The 26,278-nt window shown below is 46.1% G+C and overlaps 1 protein-coding gene across 4 annotated transcripts in view; it reads left to right on the top strand.

Annotated features, from left to right (window-relative positions):
* The window catches only part of STXBP5L (syntaxin binding protein 5L), a 575,500-nt gene that overhangs the window by 436,774 nt on the left and 112,448 nt on the right, over positions 1–26,278 (top strand). For all 4 annotated transcript variants that reach the window (XM_075592898.1, XM_075592896.1, XM_075592897.1 and 1 more), the window contains exons 15-16: positions 11,342–11,559; positions 15,005–15,183. In XM_075592898.1, coding sequence (XP_075449013.1) covers positions 11,342–11,559; positions 15,005–15,183 — 397 coding nt within the window. The remainder of the gene's footprint in view (positions 1–11,341; positions 11,560–15,004; positions 15,184–26,278) is intronic.

Genomic DNA, 26,278 nt, shown 5'->3' with positions numbered 1-26,278 from the left:
TTCTGATGACATGAAACCTTGATACCGGGCATCATATTGAGGCTGACCGCGGCAGCCATCTTTTATCTTTTGGCCAAGTATTTTTGTCCCAGAGGTCTAAAAGTACATTTCCCTGTAACAAGGAGGCACTTAATTGTTTTATTGTATGCAAATCATTAATAGAAATGATTAACTTAACTTTGAAAGGTGTAGTAGAGCCTTCTAATAAGGAGATATTGCAGGTCAAGATGATCGAAGGGTTATTATTACAATGATCTGCTGTGTTGGTTTATTTTTTAACGGTTAATGCAATCAGGTATTTCAGTTTGATCCCCTATGTCAGGGTGGCTCAACTCAAGCTCCCCCAACAGGTCAGGTTTTCAGGATATCCCAGCTTCAGCCCAGGTGGCTCAATCAGAGGCTCAGTCTTTGCAGGAGGGACTGATTGAGCCACCTGTGCTGAAGCTGGGACTGACTGAGCCACCTGTGCTGAAGCAGAGATATCCTGAAAACCTGACCTGTTGGGGTGGCTTCAGGACTGGAGTTGAGCACCCTGCTCTATGTTATTGGTGATATCAGAAACATACTTTTGGGAAACCAGTCTCATTCTTCATGTTGCCAATACAATTGAAGACTATGTTTCCTTTTGACTATTTTTGTGCACGGGTTATTGTAACGTTAAGACTCGTATAAAAGGTGGAAGCCTGAGTGTGTTATGTGGAGAAGGTCCTCCAATCCAGGCTCTCTCACTCCCCTGCTCAGCTAATTCACTGCAGCTGGATCACTCTGCCTGTAAATATATTCAGGCTTTTCCGTCCTGGCTAGAAAAACTAGTCAACCACATATTGAGTTCCCTTGTCAGACTACTCGTTCAAGGCTCTCGGCTGCACATTGCTTTACCGCCTCCTGAATTTCCGCGCCTGGTTGGTATAAAACCATTATTTTGATTGTGTAAACATAAGTGAGGTTCCCCGCACTAAAGAAAAGAAACAAGCCAGTTGCAAAAAAAAAAAAAGAATAATTTACTGGAAAACCGTAATCCCCATATACAGAAGTGAGTCCAAAAACCACAAAATGTATAGAGACTCTAACAGTAATACTATGAACCAAAAACACAGAAAAAAAAGGACATACGGTAAAAAAAACAAGGAACCCCGACCGCAAGGTGAAATACAGCCAAGCGAGGGCATCGGGCCTCAAAAAATCCGTTCTGGGGCCATCGTTTTACAATCCCATGAAGGTGAAATCAAAAGGGGAGACAAAAAAAGAGGGCGCAAACAAAATAAGGGGGGCAACGTTTCGAGGGTTGAACCCCATCTTCAGGCCCGTTCCCAAAGTCAAAGTGTCAATGGTACTTCCCTTTCTCCTGTCTGAGTTTGAAGTGGGCGACTCAAAAGAGTTTCTGATCGTCTATCCAAATGTGGTGGAAATAAACGAGTCCCCATGATGTTCCCGTTCTGAACGCTTAGCTCACACTGGTAAGGCGCCATTATTTTTATTGTGTTGCCTTAAGCACCCCCTGATCTACTGTAGCTTGTTGTCTGCACCCTGGCCTACTACCTCCGGTCTTCTTCTAGTCTTTATGCCTTCCCCAATTGTCCCATCTACCTGCCTTTCGCCTTCCCTTCTGCCTCTACCTCTGGCGAACCATTATGGCTCTCGGTCTGTATCACCCACAGGCCATGTTTTCTAAGCCTTCCAATTGGATTTAATGGGAATAATATTGGGGTGGGGGGGGGGGGTGGTCAACTCAACTACTATGGTATGAAACCAGACTGTAAGATCCTCAGAAACATCACAAACTTGTACTTTATGTTTATACAACACTATGGGGCCTATTCAGGTAGCTTCGATAACTAACTCATCAAGCTTTTTGAGCAGTTCCCGTATGAAGTGGCATGGTAGCTATTCAGGAAGCTCCGATGACCGGCCAAAGTCGTTCTGGAAGTGCATCTCCATGAGCGGTATCGCTGCGGCTCAAACACACCGAGTGAGAACTCAGCAAGATCTCCAACTCACATTTTTTAGAAAATCACACTATTCGAGTAGCTCCGATGAGGTCATCGGAGTTTTGAACTAGCGAGGTTATCACACCCCAAGGGTGGCGATATAGAATTTCCGAGTAGGACTCCAAAAATGTAGGACTTAGAAAATCCCTGCATCGGATTGAAGCCGGGAGTAACCGGAGCCGATATGCATTAAAACCAGCTCCAGAGACCCCTGGCTTCAATCCAATGCAGTAAAAATACATTTACTGGCAGCCTCATTACCTTAGCGGCTACCCGCTAAGGTAATGAAGGGGTTTAACACTCGTGCCCAGTTTATGGTGGGTAGCGGGGGATGATGAAGGTAGTATTTGGCCCATGGTGGCTGTTTAGGTCTTGAGGGAGGCGTTAATTCCTTTATTACCTTAGCGGTTACTACTACTATGGTAATGAAGGGGTTAACCCCTCTTGCTACCCACCTGGTAGGCATAAACACCTACCACGGGCCAAATACTGTACCACCTTCACTCACCCCCACTACCCCCAGTAAACATTAAAACACAATACTAATCAATACACCCATTGATTGCCACTGTGGTTACCTATGCCCTCAATGGGAGCAAAGATAACACCAATGGCAATGAATGGGCACCCCCTCTACCACCAAGATCCCTCCCCCCCAACATATAGGTACAGTACTGGGCAAAATTACTATTATCCAGATAAAAGCGCATTTGCCCATTAAAAATAAAATATTATCCAGCTAACAAAAAGGTACATTAAAGTTCTACTTACCCCTGCCAGGATGAAGGCCATCCTCCCCTTCCTCCCCGTCCTCCCCGTCCTCTCTGACCTCCGTGGGCAGCAACATAACAATAAAAAACAAACTAATGGGCACTGACCCTTTAATCACCTTAGTGGTTAGTTACCGCTATAGTAATTAAGGAGTTAATGCCCCTCCCCTGCTACACACCCGGGATGTTTAACCACCCTCCCTGGGGTAACTACCTCTACCATCCCCCTATACCCATTGATTGGCACAGTGGTAAACCATGCCCATAATATGAGCAGGGTTTGACACTATGGCAATGAATGGGCAATCTACCGATTAAAGAAAAAAGCACTGAATAAAATACATTCAATGTCATAAAAAAATGCCAATAAACCAATTTATTGGCAGAGTGGTACACCATGCCACTTTGGCAGTCAATGGACAATATAAAAAAATAAGCAGAAAAATTAATTTGCCAAAAAATACATTGCTTGTCACTGTGTTTATCTATAGCCTGAAAGGTGCATAGATAGATGCATTGGCAATCAGTGGGCAACTTTTAAAAAAATATACGCAATGAAAAAAAAATACAATCCATGTTTTTCTTACCATTGACGTCTTCACCCTCCGATTCCGAGTCCAGCAGACACAGCAGGAACCTCATGACAAGCAATGCATTTTTTGGCAAATGCTTGTTTTTATTTAATTGCTATGTATTTTTGCTGCTTGTTTTTTTATGTTGCCCATTGACTGCCATAGTGGCAAACTATGCCCATATTATATGGGCATGGTGCATCACTGTGCCAATCAATTGGTTAATTGACATTTTTTTTTAATGAAATGTAATGTTTTTTATTTGGTGCTTGTTTTTTTTATTGGTAGATTGCTCATTCATTGCTATGGTGGCAGAGCAAGTCAATGGCTAGTGGGGTGGGGTAATTGCACCGGGGAGGGTGGTTAGGCATCCCGGGTGGGTAGCGGGGGATGGGGGTTAACCCCTTAATTACTATATCAGTTGCTAACCAGTACGGTAATTAAAGGGTTAGTGGCCATTCGTTTGTTTTTTGATTGTACAGTTGCTGCCCACAGGGGGCATGGACACAGAGTACAGTGATGAAGACAGCCTTCATCATGGCAGGGGTAGGTAGAACTTTTTTTTACTTTATGTTGGCTGGATAATGTTTTATTTTTAATGGGCAAATGGCCTATTATCCATATCTTGATTATAGTAATTTTGCCCATTATTGTAGTGTATGTGTTGGGGGTAGAGGATGTGGATAGTTGTATTTTAATGTTTCTTGGGGGTAGAGAGATTGGGTGAAGGGGGTAGTTGCCTCAAGGGTTGGTTAGGGCTCTCGGGTGGGTAGCGGGAGTGCTTAACCCAATCATTACCATAGCATTTACCACTGATATGGTAGTGAAGGAGTTAACTCCTCCCGCAACCTTTCCTGCAGGCCTAACCACCCACCCTGGGGAAACTACCCCTTTTACCCACCCCCTGTACACACCAAAAAATGGGTACTCAGGTTTAACTCCTTTATTGCCTTAGTGGCTAGCCGCTAAGGCAATGAAGCTGTTTTTATTTACATTTTAATACGAGCTTACTGTAGCAGGGGGTCTCCGGAGCTGAACCACATTTATTTCAGTTCTGGGGACCCCCTGCTTCCCGAGTTACAGGCCCCGGTATGGGGTGCCGGTATCCCCCTGCAATGTTTAAATCTCCCGCGTCACATGACCAGGACATTTAAACACATAGGAGATACCGGCCTGTTACTCAGGAAGCAGGGGGTCTCCGGGGGTGAAATCAATGCTGTTCAGCTACTACAGTACACAGTTATTAAAATGTAAATAAAAACCCTGCGATCGCCTGTGAGAGCTGTGCAGGGAGACGCGGCTTTTTCTGTGCAGGGAGATCGCCTGTGAGAGCTGTGCAGGGAAATGCGGCTCTTTCGGTGCAGCTCTCTATGCAGCTCTTAGGCTAAGGCCAGGGTGAGGAGAAGCTCGCTGACGCTCAAGAGGCGTGACGTCAGGCGCTGACTAGGCAGGAGCTTTTTCCTGTCCGGTTAAAAGTTGCGAGCGCGGGTGGGGGGCGTGTTACTGAAGGGAGGGGGGCGCCATCGCGCCTAAAACCACATTTCTGTGTCTCCCCAAGCAGAGCGCCGGGGCAAGCACACGTGCACGTGCTTCTCTTCACCCTGGTCATAGCCTTACAGACTGCGGCCAGATCGCGCAGGGGAGAACTTTGAGAGAGGCTGAGATACTATCTCTGCTGTCCCCAGCGGTTTTGGCATTTTCCTACCTCACGGTTTCAGACTTGTGGAAATGGTTTCAGATTCTCTCTGAATACCGTGATGATACAAATGACAAAACATTCGATGGGGTCATGCCAAACCGTTTGATGCGGTCATTCCAAACCGTTCGATGGGGTCATGCCAAACCGTTCGATGGGGTCATGCCAAACCGTTCGATGGGGTCATGCCAAACCGTTCAATGGAGTCATTCCAAACAGTTCGATGGGGTCATGCCAAACCGTTCAATGGGAACATGCCAAAACATTCGATGGGGTCATTCCAAACCATTCGATGGGGTCATGCCAAACCGTTCGATGGGGTCTTTCCAAACCGTTCAATGGGGTCATGCCACACCGTTCGATGGGGTCATGCCACACCGTTCAATGGGGTCATTCCAAACCGTTCGAGATTGCAGCACTTTTATCGAAGCTACCTGAATAGGCCCCTACGTCTTCGTTGCCTCTTAGTGCACTTTCTTGCACTAATTATATCCTAATCTGCACCAATCGTGGACCCTGGGGTTTATTTCCCTCAGCAAAAATGTAGAGAATTATCACCAAAAGACTAAAAAATGTATACATACTATTATTATGTCTTTCAGGTAACTTCGCCCCAATGCCTGCTATTACTTCCCATACCGTAACTACAAGCATCGAATAATTGAGGCAAACGACCATGACACATTGACCCTGTGAAATGATGCTTAAGCCAGCTCCTTTTACAGTTTGGTGCATGCTACTGATATAATTAAATATAGTCGTTCCAAACACTTATTACGCAAATAGAAATCCCGCGTGTGAGCACAGTCACATGTATCAGACAGGTCTGCCTTTCCCCACTATCTCTTAGCATCCAGTGTTTCCACTGCTGCCAGGGATTCTGGGAAAGGACATGCAAATGAGCACACAGTGTCACCTTTTGCCTCAAATCCATTTTTACACGGACCCCTATAAGCGTATGCCTGCCGCATCACACAGCTTTGTCAGCACAGCCTGGGTTACAGAAGTGCAGAGCCAGTAACCTACTCGCAGCTATTACATTCTTTGTAGATAATAATTAACATGTAATTCCTAAAAGATGTGGTGCATTAGTCTGTGGATTCTGAGCTGGAACAGCTTGTGGAAGGATTAAAATATAATAAAAACAGCTGCAGCAGTGAAGTGTTGTATTATACAGTGTTTTTACTGCCCAAAGCATCATCCCGGCCATGCTCACGGATCTGATTGATTCCAAATCTCATTCATCCATACCAGGAAAAGAATGGGAGTTATTCCCCTCGGTTAGTTTCCAGCGTGTGCCGGGAGATGTTGACTGCAGCTCATTTGGCAATTGACGTGCATCTGCAGGGACACAGTGGAGCAGCAGAAAGCACTTCCACACCATGAACCCGCCACCGATACCCAGCTCCAAAAATAGACCCGCCAGCGGTGACAAATGGCACTGGCTTCTCTTTGCCTTGTTGAAAAGCCCAAGCAAATTCCCTGCGTCCAGGAGCACAGTCTGGTATACAGCTAAAGCTGCAGACCAAGCAATATCCTGCATGTGTGTTTTTTAATAAATCATTTTGTACTGCTACTTGTAGCATTTTTTTAAACAACTCTGAATTATATATTTTTTAATGTATTAAAATGTAACAAGCATTTTTGTTTCTGTAGCAACCATTTATAAAGTCACATCCCCATCCTCTTCTGAAACAGGCTCTGGCACACCCCTTTTTGAGCCCTGCCCCTCTCTAGCAGTGCATCCATTGTATCGAGTGACTGCCTGGTCACATGATCTTCCCCACAAAACTTTGCATCTTTGCTCCTCTTCTGCTGCACTGACAGCCATTTAGTGAACCCCTGAGCCAAATCTTCGCCGATCGATCACAGGAAAATGGATCAATCAGCAACTTCGGTCGGCTGTTCTTCATTTAGTTCCAGATAGGAAGTAGTACCAGATGGGAACGAGAACCATTGCACTGCTACTCAGAAATAATTACCACTATGTTAGAAACTTCAGGATCTTAATGCCGTCTCTGTGCAATTCCACATTTAAAAAATAAATAAAATACTTTTTTATTATTATTTTGTATTCTGACATATTTTTAGTTTTAAACGGCAATAGATTTTTAGATGTTTGGAAGAGGGGTTCGATAAGAACATTGGCCTACGGTAGTTTCAATAAAGGAAGAATAATGGCGTTTCAGTATTTGACGCCAATTTTATTTCCGGACCTATTCACTAAAGTCATATCACCAGCGATAAAGCACTGATAACAGTCTTTGTACTGCGGCAATATGTCGGCGATAGTGTTAACACCTAATTACTTCTTCACAAGCTATTCACTAAAGTCTGATGTCGGTGGTCCTGACCCAATTTTACAGATGGAATTTTGAAGCCTGGGTCTTCTGTACATGTTACTTTGTAATTGGTGCCCAAACACTGAACATGTGACATACGGCACCGACGGAGAACTGGACTTCAATGTTACGTTTTGTACAAGGAGACAGACCGGCTAGGCAGAGGTGGAGAGTATAGACCGGCCCGTACCTGGGATCTAAATCCTGAATCAATTGAATAGTGGGATCCAGTTCTGGGGTCAGGAGAGACAGGGTGGTTGTGGTCACAGTTCCGGGGTGAGGGCGGGAGAGAGATGTAGAATGGTCGAGGTCACAGTTCTGAAGTCAGGGCTGGAGAGCGGTAGAATGGTTGTGGTCACAGTTACGGGGTCAGGGCTGGATAGACAGGCAGAATGGCCATGGCCACAGTTCCAGGGTCAAGGCAAGAGAGAGGCAGAATGGTCATGGTCACGGTCACAGTTCCGAGGTCAGGGCTGGAGAGAGGCAGAATGGTCATGGTCACTATTCCGGGGTCAGGGCAGGAGAGGGGCAGAGTAGTCCAGCAGCAGGCAGCAGTCTGAGGCAGGTGAAACAGCAACAAGGTAGGGAGTACCTTGCACAGGCAAGGTGAAAGGGGAATGGATGGAAATTTCTCGTTGTCCATGCTGGTGGCTCCCCACCTCGGCAGCAGTATCTGTGCATCAGTCACACCGCCATGCTTCCCCCTCCTCTCTCACAGCCCAGGGGCCGGAGACCCACCTGGGGGCACGGACACCCCACCCCCCCATTGTCCCGCGCCAGAAGTTGAGACCAACATCTGCATCTGCGCGCGGACCTCTGGGGAGGGGCAGTAACTAGAGGCCTGATGAGGGAGCGAGAGGCCCACAGAAGCTGGGGCCTGGCAGCCAGGTGCGGATGGTGGGCCTGACCTCTGGCCGAACCCAACTTTCAGTGCCAGCCTAGCCCCCCGCTGCCGCTTGGCTCAGGACAGTTGTCCCGGCTCTCCCCTCCTTGTCGGCGGCCCTGGGCAGGTGTGAGCAATCCAGCTCATGCAGAGGCTGACTTCCTGCCTTGGTGGCCATGTTGGTACAGGCAACGAAGTCAGGAGGCATCGATGTTGGAGATTCTTATATACAAAAGAGTATCGCTGTATGTTGGTCCCTCCCTTTCAGGGATTAGCTAATCCACTGAAACTATTCCAATATGGTAACCCATTGGGATAATTCAGGGACAATACAAGGAGCTTTCAAAAGAACTATTCATCCCACGGGCAGTACATAGGACATGGAGTCATCCCTTAAGGTTGGAGGAAAGGAGATTTCACCAGCAACAAAGGAAAGGTTTCTTTACAGTAAGGGCAGTTACATGTGGAATTCATTACCCATGGAGACTGTGATGGCAGATGCAATAGATATCTTCAAATAAAGGTTGGACATCTTCTTAGAAAGGAAAGGTATACAATGTATTTTTCCCCTTGTGAGATACATTATCCAATGATGTCACTAGGGGTTTTGTGTTTACCTTCCTCTGGATCTATATACTGTAAGTATGGATATAGGATAAAGTATCTGTCGTCTAAATTTAGCATAGGTTGAACTTGATGCACATATGTCTTTTTTTTAATCTCATCTACTATATCTAATAAGGGAAACATGGCAGCAAGGGAAGCAGAAATGTAATACGTATCATTGCGATATGTGTCAAGTAACTCCTAGAAAACACATATTGCCTGCAGTATGCCTTACCCCTGCACAAATCTCTTCTTCCAGCACACGGAGCTAAATCAGAGCAAAGTACCTTGCAAATTGATGCATACACAGACTTCGGGGGACTGATTAAGGGCCCCTTTCAGGAGTTTTAATCGGTTGAATTCAAAAATGTCTCTCAGGAATGAAGTAATTAATCCTGTAATTAATGGAGGGACCTGCAGTGCATTCAAATGTGATGTATTACTGCCTTCTCCAACTTTACTAAATCGCCTTATACATCTTTACTTACGCTATAAGCCAGGGGAGCGCAATCTTTTCCCTCCTGTCACCCTCTTTGCGCCGCGTCACTTCCGCTTTCGCGACGGCAGTGACGCGCGCGGAAGCCCACGGCGAGGAGCGAGTGAAGCACTGGGAAGCAGCTTGAAACTGTCCTCCCAATCCATCGGCGGTTCTCTCCCCCATCCGATTATTATATGGAAAATGTGAGTTTCGTAACATTTGTGATGAGCATATATTATACTGAGTCCGAATAGTATGCACTATTGTGGTTTTCCTTTATTTCCATATCGCATCCACCCATTGAGGGATATCCTGACATTTGAGGTTTAAAGGGCTCCAGTCAGAGAGAGAAGGATCTCTGACATGTGACAATTTACAGCGATTTTTGTGAGTTTTATTCTTGTAGATATATAAGGAACAAAAGCAGTGACTGCAGTCTGCACTATATATATTTTATTTTTTCCACATATACCACTTGGAACTGTCCCACCAGAGGAAGTTGAGCTGCTATATACACTTTTATTTATTATTCACTTTTTTGGTGTAAGGTGCATTTGTGTATGTTCTGTGTTTCACCTATAACACTATTTAATACTTATCACTTGGGAAGCGCCCAGTCCATCCACCACTACCCCTCCCCCCTTTTTCACATAGCCCTGGATATCCCCAGGGCTGGCACACAGTGGTAGCCATTGGCAGCCCTGGATATCCCCAGGGCTGGCACACACCGGTAGCCTTTAGCAGGCCTGGATATCTGCAGGGCTGGCACACACTGGTAGCCATTGGCGTACCTGGATATCCCTAGGGCTGGCACAAACCGGTAGCCATTGGCACGCCTGGATATCCCCTGGGCTGGCACACACTGGTAGCCATTGGCATGCCTGGATATCCCCAGGGCTGGCACACACTGGTAGCCATTGACATGCCTGGATATCCATAGGGCTGGCACACACTGGTAGCCATTGACATGCCTGGATATCCATAGGGCTGGCACACACTGGTAGCCATTGACATGTCTGGATACCCCTAGGGCTGGCACACACCAGTAGCCTTTGGCATGCCTGGATATCCCCAGGGCTGGCACACACTGGTAGCCTTTGGCATGCCTGGATATCCCCAGGGCTGGCACACACCGGTAGCCTTTGGCATGCCTGGATATCCCCAGGGCTGGCACACACCGGTAGCCTTTGGCATGCCAGGATATCCCCAGGGCTGGCACGCACTTGTAGCCTTTGGCATGCCTTGATATCCCCAGGGCTGGCACACACGGTAGCCTTTATGACGTCCACTGGATGTTATATTCTATTTAGCCATTTTCTAAGAAAGATCAAGTTGACCACGAGCAGTGACCGTGATCTGAACAGGAGTCCTTACTCTTCCCCTCGTGGCAATAGAGGGTGAGCCGCAACCATGTGGTCATTAAACAAGCGATCACATGGTTGCATGTTCTGGGACATTCGTGTGCTTTAATGCTGCCGGCAATGAAAAGACTCAAGTGCAGCGACCCCGCCGGCTGAACTGAAATACTCCAGCATGTTTGAGGGATACTGAACACAGCAAACATTGCATGTTAGCCACTTGCAGCGAGCAAAACTGCTTCAGCAATCAAAATAATGACATTTTCATCTTTGTTTTATCCTTTTAAAGCTGGTCCTGGTGGGATCATTGGACTAAAGTATGAGAAACAATACAATGAACAGACCCAATCCCAGAGGGTCCATCTCACAAAAATGTACCGGAAGAATACCAATAAGAACTTTTTTCAAGTTCTAACAATGGAAATAAGTAAATAATACAATGGGATCTATCTGAATAGAGCCAAACTTTACTCTGGAAAGGGACGCATTACTAAGCAGTATTAAGCGACATGGTACCTTATGACTTAACATCACTTAGTAAATTTGACCTGTAGCAGTTACACGTTAATGCCGTTTAATTCCCAATTGTAAGCTGTCGTCTGGATGCAGATACATACACTCTGAAATGCTGCCTTATATCTTTCCCAGTAACCCTGCAGATATTGTACAAATTAAAAACCTCGAAGGCCTTTGACAAGCAGAAGCTGGGAGAAGGGAAGCAGACGGCGGATATAGTGGACGAGGATCCTTTCGCCATCCAGATGATTTCTTGGTGCCCCGAAAGCCGAATCCTCTGCGTGGCCGGGGTCTCCGCTTATGTCGCAGTCTATAAGTTTAGCAAACACGAGGTGGTGATGGATATAACGGTAAGTGTCTGGAAGAATGTTCCCCCGTTACATTACTGGGAGGACAGACTTGGAGCTGGAAAATGTGTCAAATAGATGTCCAGCTTTCCTACTGGAGCAGAAAATGTTCCTCGTGGTGCACGTGGAGGGCCTGTTCCAAAATCACACCACGTGCTTCTTTACACGAACATTTTCTGGTGTCCAGTTGTGTTGACAAATATTAGCAAATCTCTAAAAAAAAAAAATTTGGGCGTTCCTTACATCTGCTGTTGATCTCTTCACAAAAAGAAATGTTCGTCACATCGAGCCTGGGACGTCCATTCATTTGAGTTCTGGCGACCCCCTGCTTCCGGAGATACTTACCTCCATAGTAGGTGCCGGTAGTCGCTCCGCTCGGCTTGCGGGGATCACGTCATGGCCGCTGTTCAGAGCTCCAGCGCCCTGCTGGCCAATAGGAAGCTGTGACGTCATTGGTGCAGTTTCCTGTTGGCCCATGTGACGTGGGAGCTTTAAACTTTAAAGCTCAGCCGGAGAGGCTGCCGGCACCTGCTACGGAGGTATCTCCGAACACAGGGGGTCCCCAGAGCTGAAATTAATGGGGTTCAGTGCAGGAGACCCCCTGCTTCAATCCTGGGTAAAAAAAAAATCAAAAAACAGCTGCACAGTTACAGACACACATTATACTACAGTATATCCCATTTTAATTTGCACAAGGAAACTTCCCAGAAAAACACTTCTCTCTGAAACAGGAGGGTGCAGACCACCCACATGTACCTACACAAATGGTCGCAACGTGAAACTGATGCTGTTGTCTTTGACGTGACGTTATACTGCCTGTTTGTGACCCGTGATATGTTTTCCGCTGAGTGAAAGGTCTCTTTCCTAGTATGATCCAAAGGCTCCTGATCCGAAGGGTAATAAACGGGTAATGGAATCCGATAAAGCATTCAGGGCATCTGCAGGGGGAACAAACCATCCCTCGCTTTAGATCTCACACACAGTTGAGTGGTGATGAACAGTGCAACTCTGTCTACAAGTAGAAAGTCATTTTCAGTTGCACATTTTGTTATTGGGGGGGGGGTACAGTTCATACTCCGTTGTTTACATAGCAATGGTTTAAGCATGGCTGCCCATAGGGAGATTAAGGGTTAAATTACACTACACTAGGGGAATCCATGATGGAGAAGGATTTAGGAGTGTTTGTAGACAGCAGGCTTAGCAATAGTACCCAAAATCATGCAATAGCTGCAAAGGCAAACAAGATCTTATGTTGCATTAAAGGGGCAATGGGTGAAAGGGAAGTAAACATAATTATGCCCCTTTACAAAGCATTAGTAAGACCACGCCTTGAATATGGAGTACAGGTTTGGGCACCACTCCTTGGAAAAGACATTATGGAACTAGAGAGAGTGCAGAGAAGAGCCACCAAATTAATAAAGGGGATGGACAATCTAACTTATGAGGAGAGGCTAGCTAAATTAGATGTATTTACATTAGAAAAGAGGCGTCTAAGAGGGGATATAATAACTATAAACAAATATATTTGGGGACAGTACAAGGAGCTTTCAAAATAATTATTTATCCCAAGGGCAGTACTAAGGACTCTGGGCCATCCCTTAAGGTTGGAGGTAAGGAGATTTCACCAGCAACAAAGGAAAGGGTTCTTTACAGTAAGGGCAGTTACAGTGTGGAATTCATTACCCATGGAAACTGTGATGGCAGATAAAATAGATATCTTCAAAAAAAGGTTGGACTTTTTTTAGAAAGGAAAGGTATACAGGGATATACCAAATAAGTAAACATGGGAAGGATGTTGATCCAGGGATTAATCCGATTGCAATTCTTGGAGTCAGGAAGGAATTTATTTTCCCCCTTATGAGATATCATTAGATATTTCACTGGGGTTTTTTGTTTGCCTTCCTCTGGATCAATATACCGTAAGTACGGATATAGGATAAAATATCTGTCGTCTAAAATTAGCATAGGTTGAACTAGATGGACATATGTCTTTTTTCAACCTCATCTACTATGTAACTATATAACTATGTAACTATGTATATGAGCCTAATTATGGGAAAGTATACAGACCATTCTGCAATAAGCGGGTGGTTATATGGAAAAGTGGAGGTTACAGGTGATGTTGGACTTTCCTAGAACCTCAGGGGGATTTCCAAGAACAGGATCTAGAAGTATCCATGGTGTAATATAATTAAAAACCATATCTGGATTCGTGAAGGTTAAATGTGGTTCTAGCACGTTCAGAATATCTAGAATCTCAGAGGGTAGCGAGGTGGGCAGTGGCGAACAATCTTGGGAATACATCTAAGGCTGGGTCCAGGGTGAATCCAGCCGTGCGGAGGCGCGCTGAGGCTGAGGGAAAGCGGGTGCTTTCCCTGGCCTTAGACCGCGCGCCATCCAGGGGCGTGTCAGGGGGGGAGGAGCCTGTGACGTCACGGAGCTGGTTCCCCCTCATTGGGCGAACCGCTCACGTGACCGGCCCTGCGCTCCCATGAGCGCGAAAATCTAAAAAATTTCTAAGACCTACGCTTCCGCACGCTTGCGCGAGCCCCTGCTAAAGCCGCTCTCATTGCGGCTGCAGGGGCTCACTGCCGAGCAGCAGCGCGCCTCAGCGCGGGTCAGCGCTTAAGCACTGACCATGCCCGAGGCCTAAGGGGGTAATTCTATATAGATTTATTATTATTATTATTATTATTATTTTTAAAAGACTACGAGGACTTCCTGACCTAATAAATATCTCCATATGTATATATGTCCCCTCAAACCTCCCTCCAATAAAATTAGGTAGAAATGCCTGTGCTGAAACATTAACATACCTGAGGTATCCTGGGAGATATGCTAATGTCTATACAAAGCATATTTCAATGAGTCACACATCATAAAATATACCCTTAAGACCAATCAGTTTAATGACCCTTGTGATGAAGGGGGTGCCAGTGTCAGACCCAACAGGATTACAACCCACACCTTCTGCAATTCTTTTCTCCAATTCTTCTGTAATTATCGCAGCTTTGTGAATAACTACACATGCAAAATCGCTTGAAAAGTGCACTTACCAAGCGCTTATTGAAGTTTAGTGAATATTTATTTATAAAATGTGTTACCAGGAAGTAATACAGTGAGAGTGACCTCTCGTTTTCACGTACGTCCTGGGCACAGAGTTAAGACAAATAATACATGGTTACAAATACAGTTACATTAAGTGAGCAGCGTTATACATTATATACAAGACATTGCATGTTAGAGATAATATATATTATAGGTGCCACTGCTGGGGAGTTGTGCCTAAAATCACCCCAAGCGGACCGTGTAGAATATTTTTGACTCTGAAAACTGACTCTGACTATTTCATATACTAAATAAGCCAGGGTTTGGAATGACAGGCGTTGCGGGGAGAGACTGACAGATGTGTTGCCGTATGATAATGAAGCTTTTCGTTTCCGGTAAGTCCTTAGAAATTCGGCTGCAGTATGAGGTGGAAGACATCATTACTCCAGACCCGGACGCCATCCCCCCGTTTCCCGAACCCGCGTCTCAGCCTCTGACCTTGAAGAGCCGCAACCTGTCGGGCAGCGCAAACGCGGTCACAGGCGAGGGGCCGCTGAAAGACAGCGTCACGTGCCTCAGGTAAGACCGCTCAGCCTTTTGTACGCCCGCGCATTGAGGGATTCCGCTCTTACTGACACACTGGGCTCGGAAAATCGGACATTTGGTCCCGGGCCGTCTCGCCGCGGGCCAAGTCGCTGCTGGGATTTGGCGGCTGAGGGACCCTTTTCCGCAGTCGCTCTGCCGCTGGGCACTCAGTCGCTGGCCATTTTGCCAATAAGGTAAGTTAACATGAGGGGTTTTAGTGGTTAGGGTAAGGGGTTACTGATAGGGGTTGTAAGGTAAGGGTTTAGGTTTTTAGGGTAGGGAATTAGGGTAAGGGGTTAGGTTTTTAGGGTAGGGAATTAGGGTAAGGGGATAGATTTTTAGGGTAGGGAATTAGGGTAAGGGGTTAGGTTTTTAGGGTAGGGAATTAGGGTAAGGGTTTAGGTTTTTAGGGTAGGGAATTAGGGTAAAGGGTTAGGTTTTTAGGGTAGGGAATTAGGTTAAGGGGTTAGGATATTAGGGTAGGGAATTAGGGTAAGGGGATAAGATTTTTAGGGTAGGGAATTAGGGGGAGGGGATAAGGTTTTTAGGGTAGGGAATTAGGGTAAGGGGTTAGGTTTTTAGGGTAGGGAATTAGGGTAAGTGGTTAGGTTTTTAGGGTAGGGAATTAGGGTAAGGGGTTAGGTTTTTAGGGTAGGGAATTAGGCTAAGGGGTTAGGTTTTTAGGGTAGGGAATTAGGGTAAGGGGTTAGGTTTTTAGGGTAGGGAATTAGGGTAAGGGGATAAGATTTTTAGGGTAGGGAATTAGGGGGAGGGGATAAGGTTTTTAGGGTAGGGAATTAGGGTAAGGGGTTAGGTTTTTAGGGTAGGGAATTAGGGTAAGTGGTTAGGTTTTTAGGGTAGGGAATTAGGGTAAGGGGTTAGGTTTTTAGGGTAGGGAATTAGGGTAAGGGGTTAGGTTTTTAGGGTAGGGAATTAGGGTAAGGGGTTAGGTTTTTAGGGTAGGGAATTAGGGTAAGGGGTTAGGATATTAGGGTAGGGAATTAGGGTAAGGGGTTAGGATATTAGGGTAGGGAATTAGGGTAAGGGGATAAGATTTTTAGGGTAGGGAATTAGGGGGAGGGGATAAGGTTTTTAGGGTAAAGGGCTTAGGGTAAGGGGTTTTAGGTTAAGGAGTTATGGATTTTTGGGTAGGGGGTAGCTTTAGTATTGATGGTTAAGATTAGGGGTTTCTATGGTAAAGTTTGGAGCATACCTTGGTGGCAAAACGGCCGGAGGCGAGATGTCCCTGCGCTGAGATGTCCCTGCGGTGAGATGTCCCTGCGGTGAGATGAGTGGCGGCTAATCGCCCGTGACCACATGTCGCAGACCGCATTGGGCTCGCTGATGATCGTTGTATCACTTCTGTAGTTATATTGGTTTATCATTAAGGGAAATGTAAAGAAGTAGCTGCTTTCTTGTCCCCCCTTTTATGTTTTTCTTTTCCATGGAAAGTAAGCAGCCCCCCCCCCTCTCCCTCAACTCCAGACCTCAAGCCCCCTCTCCCTCCCGCCCCATCCCCCCCCCCCCCCAACAGGTCAGGTTTTCAGGATATCCCTGCTTCAGCACAGGGGGCTCAATCAGAGGCTCAGTCTTTGACTGAGCCACCTGTGCTGAAGCAGGGACTGATTGAGCCACCTGTGCTGAAGCAGGGATATCCTGAAAACCTGACCTGTTCTCGGGGGGGGGAAGGCTTGAGGACTGGACTTGAGCTCCCCCTGTTCTAAAGCGTTCTGCGCTCCCAAGAATGTCCATCCGTATCCTTCTATAACCCATCGGTTTTGGACAGGAACAAGTTGTGAGCTGTCAGAACGATACAATGATCACACACAAAGAACGCAGCGTTTTCAGTGCTGAGTAATTCAGCGGACGCCAGAATATATCATGTATCTTTACTTTCATAAGTCATACAAAATCCCAGATACTAACTGGAGTATAGTTTTGCCCCGTGTATATAGAAAACTGGGGCTGCTTGAAGGCATTCAGGAAATAATTACTGTGACAGGAGCCTTTTACACACAGAAAATCACGCAATCTTTATTATCTCTCAATCGTACGGAGAGATTGTCTTTCTAAAACGTGTGTGAACATTGCAACCTGAAGACGGCGTTACTGCCCGTATCTCTGTTTAATGTATTCCCTTGTCCTGTGCACTTCTCTTCTAAAGAACTGCAAATACAGATCCCCCCTTGTGCGCCCATTCACACGTCACCAGACAGGTCTGCAACCCTGCCCTTCCCCATTATCTCTTGGCATCCAGTGCTTCCACTGCAGCCAGGGATTCTGGGTATTGACATGCACATGCGCACTCGGTGTCTCACCTTTTTGCTTCTTGTCCATTTGGACATGGAACCCCTTTAAGCTTCTGCCTGCCGTACTACACAGTGTTTCAGCACAGCCTGGGGTTAAGAAGTGCAGAGCCAATAACCCCACTCACAGAGCATTGTGTTCAACCTTATGGGTCTCGCCAGTGTGAGGCTGGTTACTGGCTTTGGTTCTGAAGCTGAAAGACAAAAGAACGTACAAATAATGGTACGTATACAGTACTGTGCTTCACTGCTATGTTAAACTGTCTCGATATAATATGTAACGGTGTTTCCCCCACCCGACGAGAGATTCTGCCTTTACAGTGTGTGTGGTGAAGGCTACCTGTTGGTAAGCAGGAGGGCTGAGTCGTCCGCCGATGTTTGCGGGGACACAGGACAAGTTTCTGGGGTACATACCCAGCGTGGTTCTCTAGCAGTGCAGCGCCTCCTCCTTCCGCAGGCTCCAGATTTATGAAGGCGATCTCCTACAATAGAAGCAATCCCCTCTCCTTCCCCAGTAAGATCACACACCAGGCAGGAGGTATATGAAACAGGAACGGCTTTATTCTGTTCAGTGCAATGCAGTCACAGTACGGCCTCGGCCCTATGCAGTCTCTGGTGGTCTACCCAGCTGTAGGATGGTCCCTGGATATCCACTACGGGTCAAGGGCCCCCGCAGCTGTTCTTGCTCTTCCCTGCCCCTCTAGCAGAGGCAGAGGAATTGTCCACACTCACTCTCCCCCAAGGGAGCCCAATGCTCAGGCACTCTGCTGTGTGACCTGCCTCTCTCAAGTGGGGAGAGGCATTCATAAATTTGGGCAGCAATCCCCCTTAAGTACAGCCAGGAGGAGGGCACCAGGTCTGACCCATGATTGGGCATGTCAGGCCTAGTTCCACCTCCTCCCCTGTCACTCAAGGACACTGCAGGGATTGGGGAAAAGCCACGATTACTACTGGCAGGCCTGCTCTTACCAGGGCTTACTGCTAGTGAGGGCAGGCTGGTAGCCAAGAACCAGCCCTGGCTACAAATACATTATGCAGATCAACGCACATTTCAATACGGATCTGTATATTCTACAATCTATTGTTCACACTTCCTGGATTTCTAGCAGTGATGGGTTAAAAAAAATAATACCTCTGCCAATCAGATTAACTTGAGGATTGTTTCCCTGTCTGATATTTTGAGAACTTTTTGCCTAGACTCCTTTATCGATTCAAGTAAATAGGGAAAAAAGGGCCAGCGTTGGCAGAATTCCCCTGTAACATGAAAGTGCCAGTTCAGCGTTATATTAATCAAAGTACATTACTTTCAATCACACTGTTTTCTTTGATCAATCTGTTGTTTTTACCCCGGCCGAGGTTTTGATAAATCCTCCTTTCATTGTTTGTCGGATGGAGTCGAGTTTCTAAAACCCCTATGCGGCTAGAGGCGCCTACAGCGCAAACCTGGCAGGAAGGTTGTTAAATTAATAGTATGTATTTCAAATATATATATAGATATATATATTTCTCAAACCGTCGTATGTGTGTTTGCCTGTCTGTCCTATCCCTAGGGGCAATCACATTGGACCTTTGGCCCGTCACTCCGCCTTAGGCCAATAAGATTGCTCCCTTGGCCCGCCCGCCCCCGCACACCTCTCATTGCCCTGAGGCGGAGTGACGGGCCAAAGGACACACACACACACACCAGCCGCCACCTCCCGCCCAGGTAAAACCCCTGTGCGGCTAGAGGCGCCATCAGTACATAATAACAATCATCTGTTCCTTAGCAGGTCTTAAAATTAGGTAAATACAACCTCAGATGAACAACAACACATGACATATTACACCGCGTCATGATTTATTTAACAAAAATAAAGCCAAAATGGAGAAGCCATGTGTGAAAAACCAAGTACACCCTTACTGCTTCCATAGGAATTAAGATGCTAAGTAGCAGACAGGTTCTGCTAATCAAATGCCCTTGATTAATTGATCATCGGCAAGTGTGACCACCTCTATAAAAGCCGAAGTTTTAGCAGTTTGCTGGTCTGGAGCATTCAGGTGTGTGTTAATACAATGCCAAGGAAGAAAGACATCAGCAATGATCTTAGAGAAGCAATTGTTTCTGACCATAAATCTGGGAAGGGTTATAAGGCCATTTCCAAACAATTTAAAGTCCATAATTCTACAGTGAGAAAGATTATTCAAAAGTGGAAAACATTCAAGACAGTTGCCAATCTTCCCAGGAGTGGACGTCCCAGCAAATTCACCCAATGGTTAGACCGTGCAATGCTCAGAGAAATTGCAAAAAAAAAACAAGAGTTACATCTCAGATTCTACAGGCCTCAGTTAGCATGTTAAATGTTAAAGTTCATGACCGTACAATTAGAAAAAGACTGAATAAGTATGGTTTGTTTGGAAGGGTTGCCAGGAGAAAGCCTCTTCCTCCTGCAATGACACATGGAAACTAACTGGAAAACCCCCTGAAATAATAAATATATCAAGGACAAATCATGTGGGCTAGACTCACATATAGACGAAATAAGGGTAGGAACCTACGAAAAATAATGAGTCACACTGGGGACAAAGTACCCAGAGTGATCTCAACCGGCCAGTTATACACAAGTAGGTAACCTGAAATCCCTCACTCCTCTGATAGGGATTATGCTGCCACTGTGTATAAACCCAATCACACGTGCAAGGGGACCCCTACAATGGAACAGAAAACAAACCCCAGCTGTCTGCAAAAAGGGATACAAAAAGACGTGTCTACAATGAGTGTACCCCAACAATCTATAGATTGCAAACGTGATCCCCATGTATAAGAATGCAAAAATGTGGCTGAGATTAATTGTATCAAAATAGTCCTGGTACGCACAACCTCTATATGAGGAGCATGAGGTTAGGCAGTCGTAACGCTGATATAACCATGATGTAACACTGAAACCAATGCGGAAATACTCAGCCAATTTGATGCACAGCGAGTCTCTGATATAGCAGGAAATGTTTTCAGAAGGGGGTAACCCCGATTGGGTGCAGCAGAATAAACAGTCCATTTAAGAATTACAATATATATATAGCGCCCACAACTGTACTCAGCGCTTTACATAAGAGGCAATATAGTACAGGGAATTATAATACAATAAGTCAGGCAATAGGAAAGGAAATCCCTGTCCCGGAGAGCTTACAATCTAAGTGGTATGGTGGGAGAGTTACAGAGACAGCAGGTGAGGGAATAAGTGCAGTATATGGCAGTGCTTGGCCCCAATGGCTGGTAGGAGTGACTGTGGGTGTGGGACAGTAGATACTGGACACAATGATGAAAGGTGCGACACACACACATATTCTCACCTCTCTCTGCTCTATGCTGTTTCCTCCTCTCACGTGCTCCATCCTCAGGCTCCTGACACCTCCTCCTGGTTGGCTGCATTACCCTGCTCTCTCCCTGCTCTCTCCCTGCTCTCTCCCTGCTCTCCCTGCTCTGGGAAATCCTGTGGTCCCCAAGCCGGTCAGGTCTCTATGTCCAGAGAGGTAATACTGCTATACACATACACGCCCAGAGAGGTAATACTGCTATACACATACACGCCCAGAGAGGTAATACCGGTATACACATACACGCCCAGAGAGGTAATACTGCTATACACATACACGCCCAGAGAGGTAATACCGGTATACACATACACGCCCAGAGAGGTAATACCGGTATAAACACACGCCCAGAAAGGTAATACCGGTATACACATAACACGCCCAGAGAGATAATACCAGTATACACATACACGCCCAGAGAGTTAATACCGATATACACATACACACGCCCAGAGAGGTAATACCGGTATACACATACACACACAGAGAGGTAATACCGGTATACACATCCACGCCCAGAGAGGTAATACTGGACACATACACGCCCAGAGAGGTAATACCGGTATACACATAACACGCCCAGAGAGGTGATACCGGTATACACATACACGCCCAGAGAGGTAATACCGGGACACACATACACGACCAGAAGGTAATATCGGTATACACATACACGCCCAGAGAGGTAATACCGGTATACACATACCCGCCCAGAGAGTTAATACCGGTATACACATACACGCCCAGAGAGGTAATACCGGTATACACATACACGCCCAGAGAGGTAATACCGCTATACACATACACGCCCAGAGAGGTAATACCGGTATACACATACACACCCAGAGAGGTAATAACGGTATACACATACACACCCAGAGAGGTAATACCATTATACACATACACGCCCGGAGAGTTAATACCGGTATACACATACATGCCCAGAGAGGTAATACCGGTATACACATACACGCCCAGAGAGGTAATACCGGTATACACATACACGCCCAGAGAGGTAATACCGCTATACACATACACATCCAGAGAGGTAATACCGGTATACACATACACGCCCAGAGAGGTAATACCGGTATACACATACACGACCAGAGGGGTAATACCGCTATACACATACACGCCCAGAAAGGTAATACCGGTATACACATACACGCCCAGAGAGGTTATACCGGTATACACATACACGCCCAGAGAGGTAATACCGGTATACACATACACGCCCAGAGAGGTAATACCGGTATACACATACACGCCAGGGAGGTAATACCGGTATACACACACACGCCCAGAGAGGTAATACCGGTATACACATACAGTACACATCCAGAGAAGTAATACCGGTATACACATACACGCCGAGAGAGGTAATACCGGTATACACATACAGTACACATCCAGAGAAGTAATACCGGTATACACATACACGCCCAGAGAGGTAATACCGGTATACACATACATGCCCAAAGAGGTAATACCGGTATACACATACACGCCCAGAGAGATAATACCGCTATACACACACCCAGAGAGGTAATACCGGTTACACGCCCAGAGGGGTAATACCGCTAAACACATACACGCCCAGAGAGGAAATACTGTGTAACGGGTATTCCCTCCTATCTGACCCACCCAATCTCACATTGGCCCATGTGTTCTAACCGGTCCCCATTACGTGATCGTGTATGGTGGTGCACCTGCAAGTAACAGGACTCCTGAGTCTCCCGCACGATGGTATTAGGGGATATCATCAGGAACAGGTAGCTGAGGTAGTGGGTGCGAGTCCTACCTATATCATGTGCAGCGCCTCCACCTCATCAGGATCTGTGCTTCCGCAGGGAGATGGTCCTGGTGAGGAACTCCTTCTCGGTGGTGACTGCCACTGCAGAGTAATCTCACACTCACACTGTGGGGGTATCTTTAATAAGGGCATCTTTATTGACGATCTTACTGTAGCAGACTGCCCCATGCAGCTTTCAGCTCTAGCCGCACATTTCTCTGTGCTGTCCCTTTGCCAGGTACTGCCCTCCCAATTGGAGTGGGATCCCCTCTCCCCGTAGGGAGATCACCCCTGTGCCAGGTCCCTGGACACAGTGTGGCCTAGACAGGCTTGATTTGGATATTCGTGCCACTAGTTACTGCACTAGGGTCACAAAAACATCCTGCAATCCTTTTACAGGAGCCAAACACATCAGCAACAACCCTCTAACTTGACAGTGTTGTGCCTTATATACCTCAGGGGGCAGGCACATCTCTGATGTCACTATCCAGGGACTCAGAGCATGCAGCCACTCCCATCCATACATAGGACACCTCACCATGGTGTGAGGAAAAACCTCCATAACTACTGCTGGCATTCCTGTACTTACCAGGGTTTACTCCCAACCGGGAAGATGTCTGCGCTCCATTATTATGCATGGCTACAACTGGTATACACATACACGCCCAAAGAGGTAATACCGGTATACACGTACACGCCCAGAGAGGTAATACCGGTATACACACACACCCAGAGAGGTAATACCGCTATACACACACATGCCCAGAGAGGTAATACCGTTATACACATACACACTCAGGGAGGTAATACCGGTATACACACACACACCCAGAGAGGTAATACCGGTATACACATACACGCACAGAGAGGTAATACCGGTATACACACACGCCCAGAGAGGTAATACCGGTATACACATACACGCCCAGAGAGGTAATACCGCTATACACATACACGCCCAGAGAGGTAATACCGCTATACACATACACGCCCAGAGAGGTAATACCGGTATACACATACACGCCCAGAGAGGTAATACCGGTATACATATACACACCCAGAGAGGTAATACCGGGATACACATACACGCCCAGAGAGGTAATACCGGTATACGCATACATGCCCAGAGAGGTAATACCGGTATACACATACACGCCCAGAGAGGTAATACCGGTATACACATACACGCCCAGAGAGGTAATACCGGTATACACATACACGCCCAGAGAGGTAATACCGGTATACGCATACATGCCCAGAGAGGTAATACCGGTATACACATACACGCCCAGAGAGGTAATACCGGTATACACATACACGCCCAGAGAGGTAATACCGCTATACACATACACGCCCAGAGAGGTAATACCGATATACACATACACGGTCAGAGAGTACCCATATACACATACACGCCCAGAGAGGTAATACCGGTATACACATACACGCTCAGAGAGGTAATACCGGTATACACATACAGTACACGTCCAGAGAGGTAATACCGGGATACACATACACGCCCAGAGAGGTAATACCGGTATACACATACACGCCCAGAGAGGTAATACCGGTATACACATACACGCCCAGAGAGGTAATACCGGTATACACACACACCCAGAGAGGTAATACCGGTATACACACACACCCAGAGAGGTAATACCGGTATACACACACACCCAGAGAGTTAATACCGGTATACACATACACGCCCAGAGAGGTAATACCGGTATACACATACACGCCCAGAGAGGTAATACCGGTATACACACACACCCAGAGAGGTAATACCGGTATACACACACACCCAGAGAGGTAATACCGGTATACACACACACCCAGAGAGTTAATACCGGTATACACATACATGTCCAGCATTACCTCTCATTTTTCACTGGACAGTGTGACCTAATACAGGACAGTCCAGTTGAATACCGGACTCCTGGCAACCCTAGATATATACATACTGTATATAGCGTGTGTGTATGTGTTTATTATCCGTATCTCTCAGTCTCCAGCCTTTTCCAGGCGAGGAGCTGACGTCGTTCTCTTTGTTTTCCATTTTCCAGCTTCTTGCAGCCTGTCACCCAGCCAACATTATCAAATTAGAGACGTTAAGACAACCGCCGTATTTTTGTATTTTTATTTTTTATTCAAAAGAGCGTGATCTAATAAACTCAAATTATAGTGATTACCAACCTTTAATCAGAGACTGCTACATAGAGTACAATATGGTGGCAGCAAAGAGAAGATTAACCTGCTCTGCCTAATAACCTGTGAATGGTGGAAATGAGCAGTGCTTGAAAGCTGTAATTTAATAGCAATTACGGTATTGTGCAGAGAGCCTTGTTTACCGAAGACTTAATGAATTCATAATTAGCTGCATTTACGCATTCCTGAAAATGTTGCAAAAAACATGTTATGAAAGGTGACACTGAGTGCTCAGTTGCGTGTCATTACCCAGAATCCTCGGCTGCAGTGGAAGCACTGTTTGCTAAGAGATAATGGGGAGAGGCAGCGTTGCAGATCTGTCTGAGACGTGTGAATGGGTTCACTACGTGGGATTTAAATTTGTTGCCAAAAATCACTAATTTTGTGTCATTCTAGGTTACCACAAATATTGACAGTTTTTTTTGTTTTTCTGGTCTTCTACGTAATAATGGGCGTTTACTAAAACACTGTCCTCGGGGACACCCCAGCCAGGCCATTCTTACACATATCCAACCCGATCACCCATTCACATATAAGATAAGTGCAAATACGCCTGCTTGTTAATTCATTCATTATTCATTAGCAAAAAAAAAAAATGTGCTCGCAGCTGTGGTTTCCCAGGGAGAGGCCTGAAAACCGGGGCGCTGAATTTATTTATTGATTTAAGCTCGGTTTACCTCTTCCCAACATGGGTGCTGCAATATTTGAGGGTACAGTCTTGCGTTTGTCACAGGAGACCAACTTCTCAGAAAGGGGAGATGTGTCGGATGGTTTAGGAGCAAGATGAAAGAGATTCTCCCCCTCATTGGAACAGGGCTTAAATCTTCCCGATCAATAAAAGACACATACACAGCATACTGATAGGGGGTGTGAAAGCAAAGTAATAGAAATATTAGTTCCTGTGTCCGTATATTTGGCGTCCTCTTCTGGAAGCATGCTTTGTGCTAGGAAGTTGTTTATTGTCTGTACCTATCTGGCAACAGATGTAGGAAGACTTGGGGGGGTCATTCACTAAACGTTGACAAAATCAGTGCATTGCAGAGCGACTTTGCATTGTTTTATCGCACTATAAAAAGTGTCAAAACGGGATTCACTAAGAAAAAACAGCATTTTTTTTAAAGTTTGGTTAAAAGAAAATGCAAGTTCGTACCTCTTGGTTTTTTTGGTGTTTTCGCATATAAGTGTTCGTTTTAAACTGCTGCCTGGAAGAGCTGCACGGAGACGCAGATCGCGCAGTTTAAATATTCATTTTAATACGAGTGTGCTGGAGCAGGGGGTCTCCTGAGCTGAACCGCATTGATTTCAACCTCGGGGACCCCCCTGCTTCCCGAGATACAAGCCCCGGTATGGGGGGCCGGTATCCCCCTTGCCATTTTCAAATCTTCCGCGTCACGTGACCGGGGGGGTTTAAATACTGCAGGAGATATCG

The sequence above is a fragment of the Ascaphus truei genome, chromosome 3 (genome assembly GCF_040206685.1).
Source record: "Ascaphus truei isolate aAscTru1 chromosome 3, aAscTru1.hap1, whole genome shotgun sequence".
Taxonomy (NCBI): domain Eukaryota; kingdom Metazoa; phylum Chordata; class Amphibia; order Anura; family Ascaphidae; genus Ascaphus; species Ascaphus truei.
The sequence above is the reverse complement of the archived record's forward strand: the minus strand, read 5'-3'. Positions and strand labels throughout refer to the sequence as shown.